The sequence below is a fragment of the Papaver somniferum genome, chromosome 6, assembly GCF_003573695.1.
Source record: "Papaver somniferum cultivar HN1 chromosome 6, ASM357369v1, whole genome shotgun sequence".
Taxonomy (NCBI): domain Eukaryota; kingdom Viridiplantae; phylum Streptophyta; class Magnoliopsida; order Ranunculales; family Papaveraceae; genus Papaver; species Papaver somniferum.
This window is the reverse complement of record NC_039363.1, coordinates 4294392-4318395: the sequence shown is the minus strand read 5'-3', so window position 1 is coordinate 4318395 and position 24004 is coordinate 4294392. Positions and strand designations below refer to the sequence as shown.

General features: G+C 36.6%; 1 protein-coding gene across 1 annotated transcript; it reads left to right on the top strand.

Annotated features, from left to right (window-relative positions):
* Positions 1-338: 338 nt before the first annotated feature.
* Positions 339-3558, top strand: LOC113285350 (bifunctional riboflavin biosynthesis protein RIBA 1, chloroplastic-like). The gene is made up of 8 exons (XM_026534258.1): positions 339-459; positions 1125-1210; positions 1296-1599; positions 1731-1946; positions 2028-2350; positions 2461-2590; positions 2707-3003; positions 3091-3558. The coding sequence occupies exons 2-8, from the start codon at positions 1155-1157 to the stop codon at positions 3322-3324; spliced, it is 1560 nt and encodes a 519-aa protein (XP_026390043.1). The 5' UTR covers positions 339-459; positions 1125-1154; the 3' UTR covers positions 3325-3558.
* The last annotated feature ends 20446 nt before the right edge of the window (positions 3559-24004 follow it).

Here is a 24004-nt window from a genome sequence, read left to right as displayed (position 1 = left end):
TCATAACGTAATTTATTCCATCGTGTAAAATTTTATCTCATCTGTAAAATCTATCTGATCACCTAGAATTTATCATTCTTAAATGCATTTGATGGCATCTAATACTCCTATTGAGGAAGGAGTCGAAGGACTATAAACATTGCCAACATGCATCCGGCCTGTATATGTGTATATAGCAGCAAAATAAAGATGGGTGCCTAAACATGGCAAATCTTAATTACAAATCACCAAAATAATTATTGAAATATCTTTAGATTAATTGCTTCAAATTATTCAATTCTCTTGATATTATCTTAAAAGCCTAGCCAAAGTTCCTTATAAAACTACAATAAGAAATTGTTAGAGGTGCACAGACTTCTTCCCATTGCTTTGGGGATTTTCATTTAAGATTTGTTCATTCACAAGAAGAACTCCTTGAAACGGTAGTTTGCATTTGCAGATTCTTCTCCTGTCGTACAGGTAATCTCCTTTTTGTCAAAGTACTAATGATTATGAATTTTAGGTTTGACATAAAATTGTAACTGTTATATATCAACATTCAACAATCTTATCATCTTATCAGAGCGTGTAATTTCTTTCTTAGAATTAAACATAGTTATACACCAATATCTCATTGTAGCATATTAATTAGAATTCAATCACCACCTAAATTTTATTGAAAATAACGGAATACAAAAAGGTTAATGTGACCATATCTCCTATTTTATTTTATTATATCTTCCATAAATGTGAACACATACATGTTTTCTCTCATGGGACTCTGGATCACCGGCAAGTTTTCAGAGTGGGAGGCCATCAGCATTTACAAGTCCATGGCCATGCACCATTTTGCAACTCTCAATTTATTAATATTTGATTTATCAACATAAATAAGTGAATAAAAATCTTATTGTTTAGTTGGATATAAAATGACTTTGTTCGTTGGCAATATCTTAGATTCCAAGTACTTGTAGAAGGTCACCCCTTAAAGATTTCCATTCTTTAGCCAACTCACTGTAGTAGCCTAAGACCGTTATTGCCACTTGCTAGTACATTGTTTTTGACTTATCCGATCTTACCCAACTTGCATCATGCCATCATCTTCTCTAAGTTTTTGTTCTTGGATCTTGAGTGTGGTTTTACAGATTGAACCTTTAGATTGAGGATCAGCGGCAATGACAATGGCTTCCCTGAACATTTCTTGCTCAAATTTGGGTCTCACTCTTCCACAGTAAGTTACCCTTACAAGATTCATTTCTGTATCCAGTTTGAATGTTTACTGCTTTTCAAATGCTAAAAGAGTTTTCTTGTTTCAGAGATCAGAAATACGTAAACGGCTTTGATGGCGTACGGAGTTCACTTGCGGTGAGAACAGGGGGTCTGTCTATTATCAGTCTGACTAGAAGATCAAGCATCAGTCAGAAGGGTGATGTTAGTGCAAGGGCTGCAGTAATCTCGGGGGAGATTTTGCAACCGGGTGCTATAGCATTTGAAGAACTTTCAGCCGATGTTGTCCCGACTAATGGTTTTTCCCCTGATAGCGATGAGTTTAATGAAGAGTCCCGGCCAGAAGGATTTTCCACCATCAAAGACGCTATCAAAGACATCCAAGATGGAAAGGTCAGCTCAAGTACTCCTAGGCCGGGTTTAGTTTTGGTTCTCATTTTTCAGATGTGAGCATGACCTGAAAATGACTGGAACATTTTATAATTTGTTTGTCAGTTTTTACATGGGTTAGTTGGATTTTTCAGATGGTCATTGTCGTTGATGACGAAGACGGAGAAAGTGGGGGTGACCTGATAATGCCAGCATCCTTGGTGAAACCTGAAGACACTGCTTTTATGGTGAAGCATGGAACTGGGATCATTTGCGTGAGCATGAAAGAAGAAGATTTAAGGAGGTTACAAATTCCTCAAATGGTAACACAAAATGGGGACGAAGCGCGTGCAGCGTTCACAGTCTCAGTGGTATGCAACTTCTTCTACTCATTTATAAGGAAAAATTATATAACAAAGCACTGCAGCGTGACATAGTTGCTGAATATGTAGGATGCTAAACATGGCACAAACACTGGAGTCTCAGCAGATGATAGAGCAACAACCATACAGGCTCTTGCATCAAAAGATTCAAATCCTGAGGATTTCAACCGACCGGGGCATATCTTCCCTCTGAAATATAGAGAAGGGGGTGTTCTGAAAAGAGCTGGCCATGCAGAGGCTTCAGTTGATCTTTCCGTGTTGGCTGGGTTTGGTCCAGTCGCGGTTCTTTGTCAGATTGTGGATGATGATGGTTCCATGGCAAGGCTGCCAAAGCTTCGCCTTCTTGCAGAAAGAGAGAACTTGAAAATCATATCCATAGCTGACTTAATCAGGTACGCCGTTGTAACATGAACCGTATTAGCTCAGATAAATCTAATCCTTTGCATGCTGTTGCATTGAAGCTTGAAATTTCGATGCACTGATTATGGATAATGAATTGCAGCTATAGGAGCAGGAAGGATAAATTGATTGAGCCAGCATTTCCTGCACGAATGCCGACTATGTGGGGGCCATTTTCTGCTTATTGTTTTAAATCTGTGGTGGATGGAATTGAGCATGTTGCCATGGTTAAAGTAAGCAAACATTTTTAACTGAATCAGGGAAAGCTGTTGCATTTTTCTTTCAGCATACAGGATTTATATATCATTGTTACCAAGTACTCAAAAGGCAATACTGTGATGTTTAACAGGGTGATATCGGGGATGGGCATGATGTTCTTGTAAGGGTACACTCTGAATGTCTCACAGGAGATATATTTGGTTCAGCCAGATGCGACTGCGGACCTCAACTTGCACTTGCAATGCAAAAGATTGAGGCAGCTGGTAGGGGTGTATTAGTATACCTTCGTGGACACGAGGGAAGGGGAATCGGTTTAGCTCACAAGCTTCGAGCTTACAACCTACAAGATGCTGGTCGTGATACTGTAGAAGCCAATGAAGATCTCGGATTACCCGCTGATGCAAGAGATTATGGTGTTGGTGCACAGGTAACTTACATGATGAACGTCGATAAATCAAAATTGTTTCATACAAGTACAATTCTGAATTATGTTCGTGTTGTTTGTTTGTGACAGATTTTAGTGGAGCTTGGTGTGAAGTCATTGAAGTTAATGACAAACAACCCGACGAAATTCGTTGGGCTAAAGGGTTACGGTTTGGCAATGGCAGGACGGGTTCCATTGGTGACTCCGGTAACTAAAGAAAACCGGAGATATTTGGAGACAAAACGTTCAAGAATGGGGCATATTTATGGTACTGAGTTTAATGGACTTCTAGCTGATCTCGTCAATAGGAATGATACTCTGTAAAAGAAACAACCAAACTAAGAGCAGATGGAAAGCTGCGTTCCTTTTTTTTTTTTTTTCAAATGCAAATAAAGATTGGCGAATTGTTAGAGCTGATCTTTTGATTCTTTTTTTGTTGGGCCAAGAGTGTTATTACGCTGAGACTTGGTCTTTCTTCCCAGTTTATTAAGCTGGAATTGTTCCAATCCATTATATGTTTTCTTCGGCTTGTGATGTGTTTGTCAATTTCACATGATATTCCCATTCAGTGAAGGACTACTTTTCCCCCCCTTTTTTTTTTTTTTTTTGAAACTTGAAGAATGTATTGATTAAAATTCAGTGTTCATGATAGTTGCATCTTCTCGAAGTTGATGAATGATACAACTAGGAGGAGATAATAACCAAACACTACTTAATTTGTCTGCTCTTGTTAATTTTGACAGAATATCTGCCATCTTATTCTTCTCTTTTGGCACATAGTTACACTACCAAGAGCTTAAATTTCTGAATAAAAGTTTTATGTCAATATCCAATCTATGTTGAACGATTCTTTATTAACAGCGTCTACCACTAATTTTGAGTCAGTTCAAACTCCATCATGTCTAACCGTAGCTCTTTAGCCCATTGAGTTGCCTCCCATAAAGCTTGACATTCAGCTTGCTCTGGACTCAACACATGACTTAGATAGATGCATTTTTCTCTCCGGTACATACCTGCAAAATCACGTAATATTTGACCAACTCCACCTGTATTAAAGGAGGCGACAACATTAAATTTAAGTACTCCTTTAGGAGTTGAAGATCAATGAAGATTACTTCTAGACTGAGGAGGAATAACTCTGGTATCCGCCGGTGGTTTAGCTTTGAATTTGATATTTCTTTCCTGCACTTTGGATAATGACCTCTGGAAAAGCGTTTTTGTAATTAAAAAAACTTTGTCACACCTGACATTCCAAATACACCATGCTACAATGACAATCCTGCAAAAATCCTTTCCTTGAATCTGGTGCGATATTAGTTTGTCAAACCAATAATAAAACCATTCCTTCAAGTTTCCAGAGTTGTCCCTATGCATACCTAATGTAGTAAACCAAACCTATCTTGAATAAGAACACTCCAGAATGCAGTGAGTAGGGTCTTCAATAACTTGATTACAGAAAGGACAACTAGAGTCACCATTTTGAATGATATGATGAAGCTTATCTCTCGTAGGAAGGATATCTTTGACAGAATTCCATATAAATTGATTAATTCTTGGGAGAAAAGGGAGTTTACAAAGTTTCTTAAATATACCATGCATTCTGAGAACAACAGATTATATTCTTTTCATCCATCATTTTCCTATAAGCTGACTTACTGAAAAATTTCCATTGTTCTCAAGAGTCCAGACCAATCTATCTTGATGATTATGGTGAATTCTGATTATTTGGATAAGTCTTGTTGTAGAATCTTCGAAAATAGAAAATAAGACTGATGTTCTATCCTCCAGTTTCTGCATCAAAAAGTTGATGAACATAAGTGAACTCCGCATGATGGGTTGCACTAGCTTTTGGTGAAGGTGGCATATATCAGGTTCTTCAATCCATCTATACTTCCATATCATTATTCTCCACCCACTTCCCAAAGACCAACAACTGAATCTTTTGGTAAAATGTAACTCTAAACTTATGCTCCTCCAAGACTATGTAGAAATACTCTGTTCTTAACACTGAAAACTTGCCCATCTAGAAAATACTTTTCTTTATGAGATCTAACACATATTGAAGAATCATCAAAACATAATCTTCTAGCCGATTTGTAAGGAAATGTTTACCTCTATTAGATTTTTTATTACTCAAGTACTTTTGTTGAGTTGAATTCATCTTACTTATGGTGCTGTCTGGAAGTTTAAAACTGATCATATGATGGAAAAGAATTGTAATTGTGAAATTTCTAATCATCACTGATCTCCCAGCTTCAAATATATTAATACATGTCCATCTTGAAAGTATTTCTTCCATTTTTTGAATGAGAGTTGAGAAAGGGATTTTCTTGTTTCCCCCAACAAAGAATTTCAGTGATATCTTGCTTCCTGACTTGAAAAATACCACTAATGACTTGACAACTGGAATGAATCATGTTTTTACTGAAAAAGATAGTTGACTTGTGAAAGTTTATTAGTTTTCCAGAGCACGCACTGAAATCCTCTTGAAGTATTTTATTGGTTTGAAAAAAGATTTGCTTTGCAGAATAAAAGATAGTCATATGCGAACAATAAGTGGTTGATCTTTGGTGCTGATCTAGAAAATTTTCATACCTATAAGCTGGTTCATGATTTCATAATTAATTAATTGCCTTGGAAAAGCTTCCATTGCAAGAATGAATTGATAAGGAGAAAGAGAACTCCCTTGACATATTCATCTTTTAGGTTTGAAAATTGTTGAAGGAGATCATTTAGTCATTATCTGCACTTGGACAGTGCTAATGCATTGCATGATTAGATGACAAAAATTTTCACAAAACCAAAGTTTCTCGGTACTTTAATAAGAAACTCCCATTCTAATATGGAAAACGCCGTAGACATATCCATCTCCAGAGCTAGATGCCCAGACTTTCCACCTTTCTTTTTCATAAAATTAACTTTTTTTGTACTATATACATATGTTGTCTTTCTTATCAAAGTTACTCTAGTATTGTTGAGTTTCTTGAGAAGAAATCCTGAGCTAAAAAAAGCCTTCACTGTTTTAAAAATATATTCTTTTGTTACATGCTATTGACTTTGATAAAATCCGGGTGGGAAAGCCATCTGGTCCTGGAGAAGTCCATGGCTCCATTGTCATTAATGCTTGAAAATTTTCTTTTTCAAAAGGAATGGCAATCAGCTCCTCATTATGTTGATTAGAGATGCAACCTGGGATGCTGAAGAAAATGATATCTATCTGCTGGATTTGAAGTTGTGCTGATCTTTTTGAAATGAGATACCAGAAGTTCTTCTATAGAATTTCTGTCTTGACACCAAGTACCATCTGGAGATTGAAGAGAACTGTTGTACTTCTGACTCTTCTTTGATTTACCCTTATATGGAAGTATTTTGAATTTATATCCATATCGTTATAAAAATGATATCTAACCTTCTGCCTATTAGAGCTACCTTGGATATCATTCAGAGAATCTATTAATTTATTTCTCTAACTTCAAAACTTCAGATATGTTGTTGCTATGAGAGTATGTAGCTTGTTAGAGCATTTCTCGGTCGAACTCGCATGCGTTTCTATCTCAAGCATGTTAGTCAATGTTAGTGATTAAAACTATAAGTCCTGATTTCTAGTCTATTTATAGATGTCTGAGACTAGGACATAGATAGTGTAGTTGATCTTAGATCTCTCGGCGCTCATAATTTGAAGACGAAGAACTACTAAGGGGAGCTTGTGGAACTTCATCAACAAAAGGTATGTGGAGACTTAAACTCATCTATCACTTGGAAAGTCTATTTCTACTCTATCTCCTATATTGAGACATAAGTCGTGTCACGATATAGTTTTCTATTATACACATTTGAGATTTCGAGTTGAGTTTATCTCGCTTATATATTTCTCGAAATATGTGTTGGCAAACTTTCGCTTTAGCCATGTTCATCTTACATTCGTGACGAAAGTCCAAATAAGATCATATGAAAATTGCCGAGTTACATCTAACATGGTTTGTGTGATACAATCATTTGGTGTTTCCTTGGAATGTTTCATTATGATAATTTCAATAACTTCAAAATTGCTTTACGAAAAATAGTTTGTGAACAACAACTATATAACGTCCTCTAAGAAAGTTTCAATGATTGAAATTAAGAGTTGATGATATAACCATCTTTGGATATAAGCATATATAGTATGTTCGCACATTAGTGTATAAATCCATAAATCGGGAACCAAGTGTATGCATATGTGTGTATACAAAATTGGTGAAGGAGTCAACATAAGTACGCATTCTGGTAGAAGTTTTAGACCCAAAAATATCTGCTTTTTTTAGGAATTAAAAACTCCTAAACTAGTCACCTTAAGTATGCATACTCTACGCATACTGGAGAGAGTTTTCGAGCAAAAAATATCTGCTGAGTTTGGGAATTACAAACTCCTAAACTAGTCATGTACGCATACTGGCGGAAGTTTTCAAACCGAGAATTTCTGCTGAGTTTGGAAACTTAACAAACTCAAATCATGTTGCCTAAGTACGCACACCCGTGCGCATACTTAAGCTGGTTATTTTTTCAAATCGGTCTGCTCATGAACTTATACATTTAAATCTTAAGGAATGCAATCTTTGCAAACCGTGGCTATAATGTTCATGATTGATTCAAGTGAATCAACCCGATTTGGTTTCAATATGTCTTCTATACAATTAAACAACAATTTAACTAGTTTCATTTGAGTCATTTGAACTAGTTATGGTTAAGATGAATATGGTTAACATTAGAGTAACCATATGGATAACTTTGGTTGACCATTGTTGAGCCAACATGAGTGTACACGTTTGGGTACGGTTACGTAAACCTAAATGAGGGTACATTTCATTTGTATGTAACAAGCTAAGTTCGATCTAACGGTTGAAAGATATTAGCTTGGATGAATCAGGTTTTTCATCTAATGGTGATTATTGAATGCTTTGTTACCAAGGTAACTTGGATTGCAAGCCCTGATTTGAAAACTACATAAAGGAGAACTCTAACAACTGGGAAACCTAATCCCCACACCTCCTGTGTGATACTAGTTGTATTGCTAGAGTCGATTCTCCTTTAACCTTAAGTTTCTTCTCGAGACCCTGTAGGTTAACGATTCGAAGACTTAATTGGGATTGTGAAGCCAGACCGATACTACTTCTCTTGTAGTTGTGTGATCTGATGTTGTTGTTTCTATCGTACGAGTACAATTGTAAAATTGTCTTGAGATTTATATCTCCGATAGGCAAGATAAAAAAGAAGTCACAAACATCTACGTCTCATCGTTTGTGATTCCACAATATCTTGTTTCGCTAGTCGATTAAGATTATTGTGAGGTGATTGATAATAATAGGCTGTTCTTCGGGAATATAAGTCCGATTTATGAATTGGTTCATGTTCACCTTGATTTATCAAAAGACAAAATAAAAACTCTTGGGTATTTCTGTGGGAGGAAGATTTATTAAATCCTATAGACTTTTCTGCGTGAGACAGATTTTTTTACCAAGTCTTCGACTTTGGGTCGTAGCAACTCTTGGTTGTGGGTGAGATCATCTAAGGGAATCAAGTGCGTAGTATCCTGCTGGGATCAGAGACGTAAGGAGCGCAACTGTACCTTGAATCAGTGTGAGTTGATTAGGGTTCAACTACAGTCCAGTCCGAATTTTGTTGTTAGTAGGCTAGTGTCTGTAGCGTCTTAATACAGTGTGGCGTTCAAACAGGACTAGGTCCCGGGGTTTTTTAGCATTTGCGGTTTCCTCGTTAACAAAATTTTGGTGTCTGTGTTATTTTTTTCCGCATTATATTTTGTTATATAATTGAAATATCACAGGTTGTGTGTTAAGATCAATTAATTAGAATATCCAACCTTTGGTTGTTGATTTACATTGATTGACACTCGAACATTGGTCTTTGGTACCATTCAAGTAACTCATCTTACATTTAATCGGACTCGCAGATTTTTATTTGCTGATTGCGGATTGAATTAAGAGTTAGAGATATTACACTCTTTGATATACTTTATTCTGGATTGATTCTGACTGTCTCGTTGATTATCTAGAAAGTATATTGGAGTAAGTCATCTCAGATTGCCAAACGAATTGTTGGATGTGGTTGTTAGACCCCCACATTTTCAATTGGTATCAGAGCAGGCAAACATGTTAAAGACCTTATAATTCTTTGTTTGTAGCGATCTGATATGGACAAAGGTTCTATCTCTTTAAACGTACCGCCAGTCTCCGATGGATCAAATTACTTATGGTGGAAAATTGCTATGCGAGCTTTTCTTCAATCGCATGATTTTTAATCATGGGTTTATGTAGTTAATGGCTATAATACTCCCGTTGTGGCATTCGGTAATGCAACCGTTTCAAAGAATATTGGTGCGTATGATGCTACCGAGATACTTGCTGCAAAGAAAAACTCCGACGGTTTGAATGCCATCATTCATGCCATTACCCTAGATCTTCAGCACCATGTGACTACGTGCACTCGGTCTAAATATGCTTGGGATATCTTAGAAACCGTATTTGAAGGAAATACCAGTGAGAAGGAAGCTAGGCTTTAAAACCTTAATTCCGATTGGGAAAACCTTCGTATGGCATATGAAAATTCATTTGATGAGTTTAATCACAAAGTGTCTGAAATTGTTAATGCATCTTTTGCATTGGGTAAGACTATTCCTAAAAAGGACATTGTGATGAAAATTCTCAGATCACTGCCATCTAGATACGATTCTAAGAAGCATGACATCGTTGAAGGAAATAACCTTGATACGCTCTCCAAAAATACTGTGGTTGGAAATCTAAAGATCTTTGATCATGAGCATACATCCAAAACCGGAAAGGATGTTTCCTTCAAGCACAAAGAAACACTAAATTACTTGACAAAGGTAAAGTGTTTGCGTCTCTGAGGATGATCTTTCTGAGACTGATTCATCAGATGAAGATCTTGACAAATCAGTCTCGATAATCACAAGACAATTTAGAGATCTCTAAAGAGAAGTAAATGGTTTTCCAGAGACAAACCTAAGACACAAGTTAAACCTCGTAATCGCATTCCTCCTAAAAACAGGGATGCTGATGAGGCTGATGACGAGGATATGCCATGATGCTTTAAGTGTAAGGGTTTTGGTCATTTTGCCAATGAGTGTCCAAATCGTAGAAAATACACTGGAAACAAAAGTCTTGCTGCAACCCTTGATGAAATGTCGGATCACTATGATTCTAATGAAGACGAAAAATCAAGTGTTGCAGTTCTTTGTGAAGATATTGATTTTGATAATTGTAGCAATACATGCATACATTAATCTTGATATCCTTCCAGAAGATTCAACCAATCTGGAAGAAAAAATTAACCCTTCTTTTGGAAACTCTTTGTCTGGTTTTTCAGGTACCAATCTGTGTCTAGCCGCTTGCACATCTCGGGGATCTGAATCACCTTATCCTTTGACATGCTCTTATTTTTCACTAAAAGGTCATGAACTTTCTAAGTGTTTCAAGTACAAACACAAGATGAGATATGTCAATAAACTTCAAAGAAGAGCAAATTGCCTGACAGACAAGCTTAAACTTGTTCAAAAAACCGCTGAGGTATGTAAGGTTTTATCGTCTTCAAAGAAGTTGGTTTCCAAAGATAGGTCAAGCCTAATAGAGAAAAGAGTATGGTCTAAACAAGTTGATAGACAGGGGTCTATGAATTCATCTCAAAAAGGGTATGGTGGACAAATCGTTGTTCACCGCAGCACAACTTGATTGTGTTGTTTCTGTGCACCTTGTCTCATGTGCCTGATTAAAAGAGACAAGATTGTGCACACCTCAGGCTTAAAGAAAAATATTTGTTTTTTTTCCTTAGATTTATCTTTTTTTTTTTGAGATTGGGATTCTTTCATGTTATACGGGACTACCCTATTGAATCAATAGAAAAGGGATATTCACGACAATTCTACTCTCTTTAGGGTTGTGATTGTGCATGCATGAACCTGTGTGGATAAAGGTTCCGTAACTCTGCATTCCTTTTTCCTTCTATGAAACTATTTTCATCTTAAGATTGCCTGTTGAGTTTAAATTATGATTTACTCTCACAAACCCATACACGTATGGATACTCCAACCATCATGTCTTCTGATGGAAAATATGTTAATATGATTTTTAAGCCATCAATCATGTAGGAAAAAGAAAAATCTTTGTTGGCTCCAACTTTGAAAAGAAAAAGAAGGAATATGAGGAAGCCAAGAGCTGTTCCTTCAAATTCTCAAGTTTTCTGGTGTTCTTGAAGAGTTGAAGAAAACAAGGAAGGAGATTCAGCAAATAAAGGCTCTTTTATGAGAACTCTTGAAATTCAGAAGGCCCTTGTTCGACATCATTAGCCTAGAAGGTTTGCTGGAATTGACTGCTTTCTCTACGAACCTTATGTTCCCATGGTTGTTGACGACAAGGATTTCGGGTACGATAAAGAATTCTTCAGAGGTCTCAATGTCTAGTAAATCTTCTTATGAGAATTTTTATTCTTGTTTTTGTTTTGAAGAATAACTAGGGTTTGGAATAGCCATTATTGTGAGTTCACATAGCTAGTTCCAAACCTCATCTTCAATGTTTTTAGATTTATTAATTTAAATTGTAAGTTTTTTGGAAGATGATGTTTGCAATTTTAATCTTTATGTTTTTATATACTGCAAATTGTTATGGGATTTGGTGTGTTTGCGTCCGTGAACTATGATTGTCCCATACTTGTTCAAAAGTTATCTCTATTATGTTGATATGAATATATTGATAAAAGATAGAATGAACTTTTGACAAACAAAAGTTAAAATCTTTTATGTCATTTGTTTGATAAAAGAAAGGATAGAACTTTTGTTCAGAAGGATTAAGTCTGTTATATATCATTATGCAAATAGTGATGAAAGATAGAATGAATCCTTGTATATTCCGTAGTATTGGTCGATCTCCGATCCACATTTTTGTGTATGTACTGTGTTGCTTCATAAGTTTTCTTATGATTGAGCATAATCAATTGAATTGATCATTTTCATGGTTTGTTTAGTTGTGTTGCTCCGTATGATTCTCTTATGTCAAGCATGACCAATTGAATTGATCACACTCTTGTGGTAATTTAGTTGTGTATTCCGATTGAATTAATCATGGGTTCTCTTGTTATTAATTTAATTGTGTATTTTTGGATTAAAAATTCATGTTTTCATGTGAGTTGGTTATATCCAAAGAAATCCTTCTTTTCTTGTAAAAGAAAGGTCGCCTTTGTTGTTCCTTTGGGAATGACATTTTATGGGGAGGAGTTCTTTTGAACTTGTGCTTAATTTCCATATCTTTGTAGGGAGTGCGACTATGGAATATTTTAGGGGTTATCTTGTATCTTTATAAACTCCTTGATGAATGCATTTAACTTCGGCTATATGATTGCATTTAAATTTGTTGGTATGTTAATACACCTTTGGTCATGAAGTATCTCCGTGAAAATTTCATTAGGATCCCACTAATTTTTGTACCTTTTCCAATTTTATTGACAAAAACGGGGAGAATTAATGTGTAGTTCATACTACAAATACATATGGTTTACGAATCATTATGTAAGGGGGAGTGGTTTTCATGTTGAGATAAAGTATCGATTAAGGTGGAGTGATACATAACACCATAATATTGTTGTCAAAGTTGTGATACAATTGAACTTTGATGCTGTGTAATAATAATACTATGACACTATATAACAATGATTGAGAGCATTTGTTTTCTCATTGTTATAGCTACGGATCCTCAACAACGATGATGCTAAACTTACAACCTTTGGGATCATTGGAGTACTTGGAAGTGACGAAGATTTCGAGTCGTGTTGAAGATGCCAAAGAGATCAAGCATGTGGATGAGAAGCTTCAGTTTTTATTTATTTTGTATTGATAGTTTTGTCACTAAAATTGAAAAAGGGGGAGATTGTTAGAGCATTGCTCGGTCGAACTCGCATGCGTTGCTATCTCAAGCATGTTTTTCAATGTTAGTGATCAAAACTATAAGTCTTGGTTTCTAGCCTATTTATAGATGTCTCGGACTAGGACATAGATAGTGTAGTTGAGCTTGGATCTCTCGGTGCTCATCATTTGAAGACGAAGAACTACTAAGGGGAGTGTCATAAAATGACAATTATGAGTTAGACTAGCTTATTTAAGGGGAACCCTACTGTTATGGGGCACCCAGTTTCGCCGTTAATCGCTCTTTAATTCTGTTTTATAATTCTGTTTAGCCAGTTACCCCTCGTGCTACTCACACGTTCTGTCCTTGTGAGAGAGTGGGTATATGTATTACGGATTGGTATCTTTTGGACCTATGTTGAATGATTAATCAAAAAGCTTCTTTATCTCCCAATTTCTCCTCTTCCCAAAATCTGATGTCTATCCTTAGAGATCCTGATTTGCTTCTGAGTTAATTTGTAGTGTAGATCACTATAATTGGTATCAGAGCACTCGATCCGAGTGTTCCTGTGTGATTATGTTTACCCAGAAGGAATTTGAAGTTTTGAGTAAGCGAGTGAATGAACTGACCAACACTCAGAGTGAGGGTTTCAAACATCTCAACAAAAAAATTGATGAAGCTCAGAACATGGTTTCTCCAGCGTTGTTAGCCAGACTAGGAAGGTTACTTGATTCTAAGATGTTATCTCTGGAAGAGAAGATTCTCATTCGACAAAAATCAGGAGAAGGAGTAGTCGAAACTCCCTTCAAACATCAAACTCATCCTAAACCTGGAGGAACACCACCAGAAAGTAACCATCATATCTTGTCTAACCAGTTTTCAAATACTCACAAACCCAAGTTAGATTTTCCTAAATTTGATGGGAATAACCCTAGATCCTGGATTCGAAAATGTAATAAGTTCTTTCAATTCCATTTAATGGATGAGGAGCAGAAGGTCATGGTTGCTTCTCTTCACTTAGAGGGTAAAACAGATGTATGGTATCAAGACTATCAGGTGGGAAGTGAGACTATCTTATGGGAAGAGCTTTGCAGTGATATCAATTTTAGGTTTCAAGAGCTTGGCCATGATGATGTGGTAGGAGAATTCAACAAGCTTTGTCAAGAAGGCACAATATTATTGTATCAAGAGCTTTTTGAAGAGATCAAGGCTTTAATGATTGCTAAGAATAGATATCTGAATGAAGTTTACTTTACTTCTATCTTTTTCAGTGGACTTAAGGAAGAAATTAGAATGGAAGTACAAATGCACTCTTCTTCAACACTCAATCAGGCTATGTACTTAGCAAGGATGCAGAAAGTTGTATTGGAGAGGGCAGCTAGGAAGAACAAATTTGTTTCAAGACTTCCTCCACTATCAATGGGAAGTAGCAGCTCTAAAATCTTTGTAACTCCACCAAAGTCCAAATCACCATATCCCACCAGTGGTGGAAGCCTTAAACTACCCCCCATCAAGAAACTAACTTATGCTCAGATGAGGGCAAGAAGGGAGAAGGGCTTGTGATATAATTGTGATGAAAAGTATGAGATGGGTCACAAGTGTGTTAAACAGCAGTTTTACATGTTAGTTGGTGATAAAGATGAGCTATCTACTTCTGAGGAAGAATCACCTGGCATTTCACCAGTCATCCAAGAGCTAGAAGAGGAAGTGGAAATTTCACTACATTCCTTATCTGGTAATATCTCTCACAACACTATTAAAATACAAGGAATTAATAAGAATAAAAATACCTTCAGTGTCTTAATTGAAAATGGTAGCACCCATAGTTTTATTGATCCAGAAATGGCTAGACTTAGTGGTGCACTAATAGAGCCTACTGCTTAATTACAAGTAGCTGTAGCATATGGTAACAAGGTGCTAAGTGATGCTAAATGTCCTCAGTTTAGCTGGAAAATGCAGGGCATAACATTTCTTTTGATGTGAGAGTTTTAGACTTGGGGGGCTGTGACATGGTGCTAGGAGTAGACTGGATGAGAAATATAAGTGCTGTGAAATTTGATTTTAAAAAAATGACAGTATCGTTTGTCCAAGGAGATAAGAAGATTGAACTCAAGGGGATTACTGAGGAAGTCAGAATTTCTTCCATGTCTGTTGGATCTTGTCAGAAGTACCTCAAGAAGAATAAACATGGGATGACGGGACATTTTTTCCCATCATAGCCATAAAACCCATCCTGCAAACACCAAAAGTTCTAGAACCAAATCTCACAAAATACTCTTTCATATTTAATGAACCCACTACATTACCACCTGTAAGGTCTCATGATCATCATATACCTTTACAACCAAATGCAACACCACCTAACCAAAGACCCTATAGAATCCCTTATGTGAAAAAGGAAGTAATAGAAAAATTAGTGGAGGAGATGCTCAATTCAGGGGTGATCAAGCCTAGCCATAGTCCCTTCTCCTCCCCCATTCTATTGGTTAAGAAGAAAGATGAGAGCTGGATATTTTGTGTTGACTACAGAAAGGTCAATGAAATTACTGTTAAAGACAAGTAGCCAATTACGGTAATTGAAGAGTTATTGTATGAACTCAAAGGGTCCTTTATTTTTTCCAAGATTGACTTGAGAGCTGGATACCATCAGATCAGGGTGTCACCTGGAGATACCCAGAAGACTGCCTTCAAGACACATCAAGGGCATTATGAATTTTTAGTTATTCCATTTGGATTGACTAATGCCCCAGCTAGATTCCAAGCATTAATGGATGATGTGTTTGAACCTTATTTAAGGAAATTCATACTAATGTTAATTGATGATATACTAGTCTGCAGACCACATATGGAGTCACATATGAAGCACCTCCAGCTTACTCTAGAGACTCTCCAAAAGAATCAGTTGTTTGCAAAGCTCAGCAAGTGTACATTTGGCCAAGATAAGCTAGAGCGTTTGGGGCATATCATCTCTGGTGAGGGAGTAACTACTGATCCCCTCAAGATAGACTACATGAAGAGATGTCCCACTCCTACAACCATCAAGGATTTGAGAGGGTTTCTAGGTCTAACAGGGTACTATAGAAAATTTGTTAAGAATTATGGACTCATTGCAGAACCATTAACAGATCTTTTTAAAAAGAATAGCTTTCATTGGGACAACTCATCTCAAGTTGCTTTAGAAAAGTTGAAGGATGCTGTCACCACCACACCAGTCTTAGTGTTACCATACTTCAGTAAAACCTTTGAGATATCAACTGATTCTTGTGACACTGGAGTTGGAGCAATACTGATGCAAGGAGGAATACCTATAGCTTACTACAACAAGAGAATGGTACCCAAATTCCTGTCCATGTCCACTTATGAAAAGGAACTGATGGCAGTGGTGATGGCTGTAACTAAATGGAGATCTTACTTACTTGGAAACAAATTCACAATCTTCACAAACCACCAAAGTATTAAGTACTTCATGGAGCAGAGGATTCACTCACTACCACAACAAAAATGGTTAGCCAAACTATTGGGGTATGATTATGAATTGAGGTATAAGAAGGGTTCTTAGAACCAAGTAGAAGATGCCTTACCCAGAGGCCACTTGGAAGATAAATCTTCATGTCAGAGTTTAATCCAACTATAACCTGAGTGGTTCACAAAATTTCAAGATAGTTACAAAGAAGACACTCATGTAGAAGAGTTAATTCCTAATCTAACTGTACAAGATGGAGAAGTAGAGGGTTATTCTTATCAGCAAGTAGTGTTGAGGTACAAGGGAATGATCTATATTGTACAACATGGAGTATTAAGACAGAAAGTCATTATCTCCACTCATTATTCACCCATTGGAGGGCATTCTGGAGCACAAGCCACTTACCAAAGGGCCAAGTTATACTTCTTCTGGATAGGAATGCACAATGATATCAAGACTTTTGTCCAATCTTGTGATGTGTGCCAGCAACACAAAGGTTTTAACACCAGTCCAGCAGGCCTACTTCAGCCACTGCCCATCCCAGAGCAAGCATGGGAACACATAAGCATGGACTTCATCTCTGGTCTTCCAAAATCTGAAGGCAGGGAGGTTATAATGGTGGTGGTGGATAGACTCACTAAGTTCATCCATTTTATTCTTTTGAGCCACCCTTACATTGCAGTTTTAGTGGCAAAGGTATTTATTGACACTATATTCAAACTTCATGGTCTTCCTAAGTCTATAGTGTCAGATAGGCATGCAATTTTTGGCAAGCCCTTTTTGCTAGGATGGGTTATGATTTACACTTGAGCACAACTTGTCACCCTCAAACTGATGGACAGACTGAGAGGGTGAATGCTTGCTTGAAATCTTATTTAAGATGTATGACCATCTTTAAACCTAGTAAATGGGTCAATTGGCTACCAATGGCACAATGGTGGTACAACACCAATTTTCATACAATCCTAAAGATCACCCCATTTGAAGCCCTTTATGGATATGCACCACCACAATTTGGGGTCTCTTCAGCAGAACAAGGAGTTCATCCTGATGTAGATGACTACATAGAGCAGAGGAAATCCATGAAACAGCTATTGAAAGGATCTCTAGAAGAAGCTCAACACAGAATCAAAAGCCAAGATGATAAGAAAAGGACATAGAGGTCATTTGAAGTGGGAGATTGAGTATACTTGAGGTTACAACCATATAGACAGACTTCAGTCCAACTGAGGAGGAACATGAAGCTATCTGCTAAATTTTCTGGACCTTATCAGGTTGAAGCAAAAGTTGGTCAAGTGGCCTACAAACTTAAGTTCCCATATGAGTCCAAAATCCACCCAACCTTTCATGTCTCATAGCAGAAACCCAAGCTTGGAGAAGAAGCCTTTCCACAAACAACTCTACCTCAATTGTAAGGAGAGATGAAGGTGAGGCCCTTACAAGTGCTAGACACAAGAATTATCAAGAAGAACAATTTTTCAGTCAAGCAAGTATTGATTCAATTGGAAGGAATGGATAACTCTGAAGCTACTTGGGAAGACAAGCAGGCCATGAAAGTGCAATTTCCAAAAGGGATTCTTGAGGACAAGAATCTAAAGAAGGGAGAGCATTTGTCATAAAATCACAATTCTAAGTTAGGCTAGCTTAGTTAATGGGCACCCTACTGTTATGGGGAACCTCAGTTTAGCCGTTAATCGTTCATTAATTATGTTTTATAATTATGTTTAGCCAGTTACCCTCGTGCTACTCACACGTTCTGTCCTTGTGAGAGAGTGGGTATATGCAGATTGGTCTCTTTTGGACCTGTGTTGAATGATTAATCAAAAATCTTCTTTCTCTCCCTATTTCTTCTCTTCCCAATATCTGATCTCTATCCTTAGAGATCCTGAGTTGCTTCTGAGCTAATTTGTAGGCTAGATCACTACATGGAGCTTGTGGAACTTCATCAACAAAAGGTATGTGGAGACTTAAACTCATCTATCACTTGGAAAGTATATTTCTACTCTATCTCCTATATTCAGACATAAGTCGTGTTACGATATAGTTTTCTATTATACACATTTGAGATTTCGATCTGAGTTTATCTCGCTTATATATTTCTCGAAGTATGTGTTGGCAAGCTTTCGTTATAGCCATGTTCATCTTACATTCGTGATGAAAGTCCAAATAAGATCATATGAAAATTGCCGAGTTACATCTAATATAGTTTGTGTGATACAATCATTTGGTGTTGCCTTGGAATATTTCATTATGATAATTTCAATAACTTGAAAATTACTTTGACGAAAAATAGTTTGTGAACAAAAACTATATAACGTCCTCTAAGAAAGTTTCAATGATTGAAATTAAGAGTTGATGATATAACCATCTTTGGATATAAGCATATATAGTGTGTTCACACATTAGTGTGTAAATCCATAAACCGAGAACCAAGTGTATGCATATGTGTGTATACAAAATTGGTGAAGGAGACAACATAAGTATGCGTACCCGTATGCATACTGGTGGAAGTTTTCGACCCAAAAATATCTGCTGTATTTAGGAATTACAACCTCCTAAACTAGTCACCTTAAGTATGCATACCCGTACGCATACTGGAGGGAGTTTTCGAACCGAAAATATCTGCTGAGTTTGGGAATTACAAACTCCTAAACTAGTCACCTTAAGTATGCTTACCCGTACGCATACTGGCGGAAGTTTTCAAACCGAGAATTTCTGCTGAGTTTGGAAACTTAACAAACTCAAATCCGGTTGCTTAAGTACGCATACCCGTACGCATACTTAAGATGGTTATTTTGTCAAATCGGTATGTTCATGAACTTGAACATTTAAATCTTAAGGAATACAATCTTTGCAAACCGTGGATATAATGTTCATGATTGATTCAAGTGAATCAAAATGATTTGGTTTCAATTGTGTCTTCTATACAATTTAACAACTCTTTAACTAGTTTCATTTGAGTCATTTGAACTAGTTATGGTTAAGATGAGTAAGGTTAATATGAGAGTAACCATATGGCTAACTTCGGTTGACCATTGTTGAGCCAACGTGAGTGTATACGTTTGGGTACGGTTACATAGACCTAAATGAGGGTACATTTCATTTGTCTGTAAAAAGCTAAGTTCGATCTAATGGTTGAAAGATATTATCTTGGTTGAATCAGGTTTTTCATCTAACGGTGATTATTTAATGCTTTGTTAACAAGGTAACTTGGATTGCAATCCCTGATTTGAAAACTATATAAAGGAGAACTCTAACAACTGGAAAACCTAATCCTCATACCTCCTGTGTGATACTAGTTGTATTGCTAGAGTCGATTCTCCTTTAACCTTAGGTTTCTTCTCGAGACCCTGTAGGTTAACGACTTGAAGACTTCATTGTGATTGTGGAGCCAGAAAATATCTTGTTTCGCTAGTCGATTAAGATTATTGTGAGGTGATTGATAATACTAGGCTGTTCTTCGGGAATATAAGTCCGGTTTATCAATGGGTTCATGTTCACCTTGATTTATCAAAAAACGGAACAAAAAATCTTGGGTATTTCTGTGGGAGACAGATTTATTCAATCCTGTAGACTTTTCTGTGTGAGACAGATTTGTTTATCAAGTCTTCGACTTTGGGTCGTAGCAACTCTTGGTTGTGGGTGAGATAAGCTAAGGGAATCAAGTGCGTAGTATCCTGCTGGGATCATAAATGTAAGGAGCGCAATTGTACCTTAAATCAGTGTGATATTGATTAGGGTTAAACTACAGTACAATCCGAAGTAATTGGTAGTAGGCTAGTGTTTGTAGTGGCTTAATGCAGTGTGGTGTTCAAACTGGACCAAGTCCCGGGGTTTTTATGCATTTGCGGTTTCCTCGTTAACAAAATTCTGGTGTATATGTTATTTCTTTTCCACATTATATTTTTTTATATAATTGAAATATCAAAGGTTATGCGTTAAGATCAATCAATTACAATATCTAACCTTTGGTTGTTGATTTACATTGATTGACACTTGAACATTGGTCTTTGGTACCATTCAAGTAACTCCTCTTATATTCAATCGGGCTTGCAGATTTCTATTTGCTGATTGCGGATTGAATTAAGAGTTAGAGATATTACACTCTTTGATATACTTTATTCTGGATTGAGTATGAATGTCTAGTTGATTCTCTAGAAAGTATATTGGAGTAAGTCCTCTCAGATTGCGAAACGAATTGTTGGGTGTGATTATTAGACCCTCGCATTTTCATAGCTTGCAAATGGATGAGTTCCTGTTGAAGACTTGTGATTCTAGACTGGATGTGGCCAAAAGTAGTTTTACTCCATTTGGATTATAAGTGTCTAGTGTTAGACAATTTTTCCTAAAAAATGAAAGCTGCAGACCTTGTAATGTTATATTTCCTGGCATTCATAATTTCGTTTATACATGTATCATTTGTGAGCCCGTGTTCAAAAAATTTCCAATATTTTCCTGTGATGATTGTCTTAGAGTATAGAGATAATAAAATTTGTTTCGTTCATTATTAACAATAGGTCTATCAAGTATGAACTTAATTTTACCTATACCATGATTGTCGCTGGTCCAAGTGAAGATATTTCTAATGAAAGCGAAGTCAGATAGGTGCGATTCTTTTATACAGTCTAGAACTTCTTGATAAGTAATATCAGAACTAGTATTTCTTTCTGTTATATCCATGGTGATATTTAGGTCCCCAATGAGGACCCAAGGTACAAAGACAGAAGTACAATTTTTTTTTAATATAATCCCACTGACTAAGCTGGTCATTCTTATATAGAGTTCCATAAATACAAGAAAGGAATCACTCATCCTTAAATGGATCATTGTTGACTATAGCATGGAACATGTTGGAAGATGAGTTAACTATATCTAGAGTAAAACCATCTTTCCAAAAAAGGATAATACCACATGCTCATCTGTTAGGCATTCTAAGGTAACTAGTATGATTTAGGATTATAACATCATTAATTTTAGTCTCAGACAAAATTAATCAGAGTCTTACCCATTTGTGGGCTTAATCAGAGTCTCGGGCCGAGGCAATTCAGGAGTGTGGTTAGGTGCAGACTCGGTATACCTCTTTTTACCGAAGGTAGTTTGTGCTCCATCTGCAATAGGGAGATGTATATTTTTGGGGATCACGCACTACATTGTGCCAGTGATGTTAGGATAAAATACCGACATGATTTGGTTCGAGATGTTTTTGCTGACATTTGTTACAAGGCTGGTGTACCTGATAGGAAAGAAGTTGATCTAAGCTTCTTGTCTGGAGGTAATGAATACTTTGAGGCCTGCTGATGTTCTTGTTCACAATTGGGAGAATGATCAAGATGTTTGTTTACATGTCACTTGTGTCTCACCTTTCACATGAAGTGGTATCAGATCTTTTATTCCTGGTCAAGCTATTTTTCGGGCTATTCAACGCAAACGCACTAAATATTTGGACAAGTGCGTGGCTCATGGTTATGTCTTCGGTATCCTGGCCTTTACAACCTTAGGGAGCTTGATGAAGATACTATTACGTTTTTGGAAAGGTTGAAGAATTGTTTGTTGAATAATGTGGCAAACGCTGGTTCTGGCAGTTTTATTTTTCATAGAATATGGGTGGCCATTCAAATAGGTGTTGGAGTTCAGCTTTTGGCGAGACTCCCATCCAACCTTTTATAATGTATTTTTTCTTTTAAATTAATATATCATTATTTGTAAAAAAAAATAATATCAAGTGAATAAATTTAATTTAAGTGTTCTAAATGGTCTCTGGTTTCTTTTCATAGAAAGCCATTACAATTCCAGCTTAGGATCTTCATACTAAAAATAGTAGAAAAATTATCAAGTTACAATATATGCAATGAACGGATACAAAATATACAAAATTTAAATATTCCAAAAATTTAAGACACGAGTAGAATAAATGTAAAACTGAAATTTAAAGAAATGTATGACAGAAAGATGGATTACCAGATTGACAGTAGCCTCATTCATCTCATGCGGAGTCTCTTTTGCTCTTGCATCTCCTTCTTCAATAAGGTCATCTACTCTTTTTAACCTTAAGGCCAAGTATTATGAGAGGGGTTATCCCTTCCTTATCCCTGATATGTAGGAAAGGGATATGGGTCACAAGGCAGCCTCCTCACTATGATCTTCTTTTATCCCTTCCCTACATGACACAGAAACTTAGTTTTTGTGTGAATCGTGCAGTTTCCGTTTTTTTTTATCCAAATTTTTGTACGTTGGGTAAATTGTATAGATTAAAAGATAATTAATAGAAAAACATAAGAAGATAAAAAAAAATAAAAAAAAAAAGAATTTTAGTAAGAAATAAAAAAAAAAAATGTTAGTGTAAAATGATAATTCAGTTTTACACGAAATCTTTTCTTTCCTACGCATATAGGGATATGGGAAACGATAATACATGACAAATTGGATATTTCTCCACATGTAAGGGATACGGAAGGGACTATGGCCTAAATGCCAATAGGTATGCATTTTAATCAAACCGTCAGATTTTTATGATATAATCCTCCTTGACGATCTAGACGCAAAATATATATTTCTGCAACTCCAATGTACGTTGTTTCGCAATTGCTGTGCATTAAGTAAACTTGCCCACAGAATAGTGTGAACATGAGTAGTCTAGTCAAACTTCTAAATTTTTAGTGTTTCAAATTTTCCCAAAATGGGATTTCATCCAGAGACGCGTAGTCAAAAGAATTCCTAAAGCGGGAAGCTAGCAAGCTGTTGCGGTGTTGGCGTGTGGCCAATCTCGGTCGGTTACATTTTCCCTTTCCCCCCACATTCACACGTTTTTCTCTATATGGAAACATTCGGGGCTGTATCTCAACCATAATGGCCGCTCTCTTGCTCATGGAATGAATGTGGGTTGATTTTACTTTTAAATGTCTTCTTTACGAGCTGATGAATTTTTAAATGCATGATGAATGTTATTTTATATGCTGACCGTATACTTTAATCATGGTCTTGGTTTTTGGGTCCCGGTGTTTACAAGTTTTCAATCCATCCAACGGCTATTTTTGTGGTAAAAATATCAGAGATAAGATTATGAACAGCAGACACACACTATCATGTTCGACCTTGGCAATGTTTCGAACGTCGATGTTTGGAGAACCCAATACAAGAAGAGTTTAGGTTCGAAGGATAACCATGGGAAAAAGAGAATCTAGGTTTCAGAAAAATTCCCCAAATCTCGACGAATCCATATCTCGAGGACTCTACAAATGGTTATAATCTTGTTCTTCCGAAGTTTCTCACACACCCACGTTCCCCAAACCTTAAACCTCTTTCCTAATGATTTGGTAGTTTCCCACCTACCCAAATCATCCAGCACCGTAAGTTCAAACCCGTACACGTAACAAAAACACGGTAAATCCTACACCTTCCAGACCATCTCATAACTTTACCGCGTGAACAGTTATACGCCGAGATATACCAAATCATAATCCAACGAATTAACTTTGTTATTAAGAAAAAAAAATCAAGTAAAAACAAAATATATTTTGTGCCGAATAGTGCGTGATATTAGAATATCAAACGGTCTAAAATTCTGCCCCTCTAGTCTGCCTATATAAACTCAACCAATCCCCACAGCCATATCACACTTCATCACCAAACCTAAGAATTC

Coding starts and splice junctions, on each gene's coding strand:
- LOC113285350 (XM_026534258.1), top strand. CDS start 1,155: ATGACAATGGCTTCCCTGAACATTTCTTGCTCAAATTTGGGTCTCACT. Junction 1,211..1,295: donor TTGGGTCTCACTCTTCCACA/GTAAGTTACCCT, acceptor TTCTTGTTTCAG/AGATCAGAAATACGTAAACG. Junction 1,600..1,730: donor AAGACATCCAAGATGGAAAG/GTCAGCTCAAGT, acceptor TGGATTTTTCAG/ATGGTCATTGTCGTTGATGA.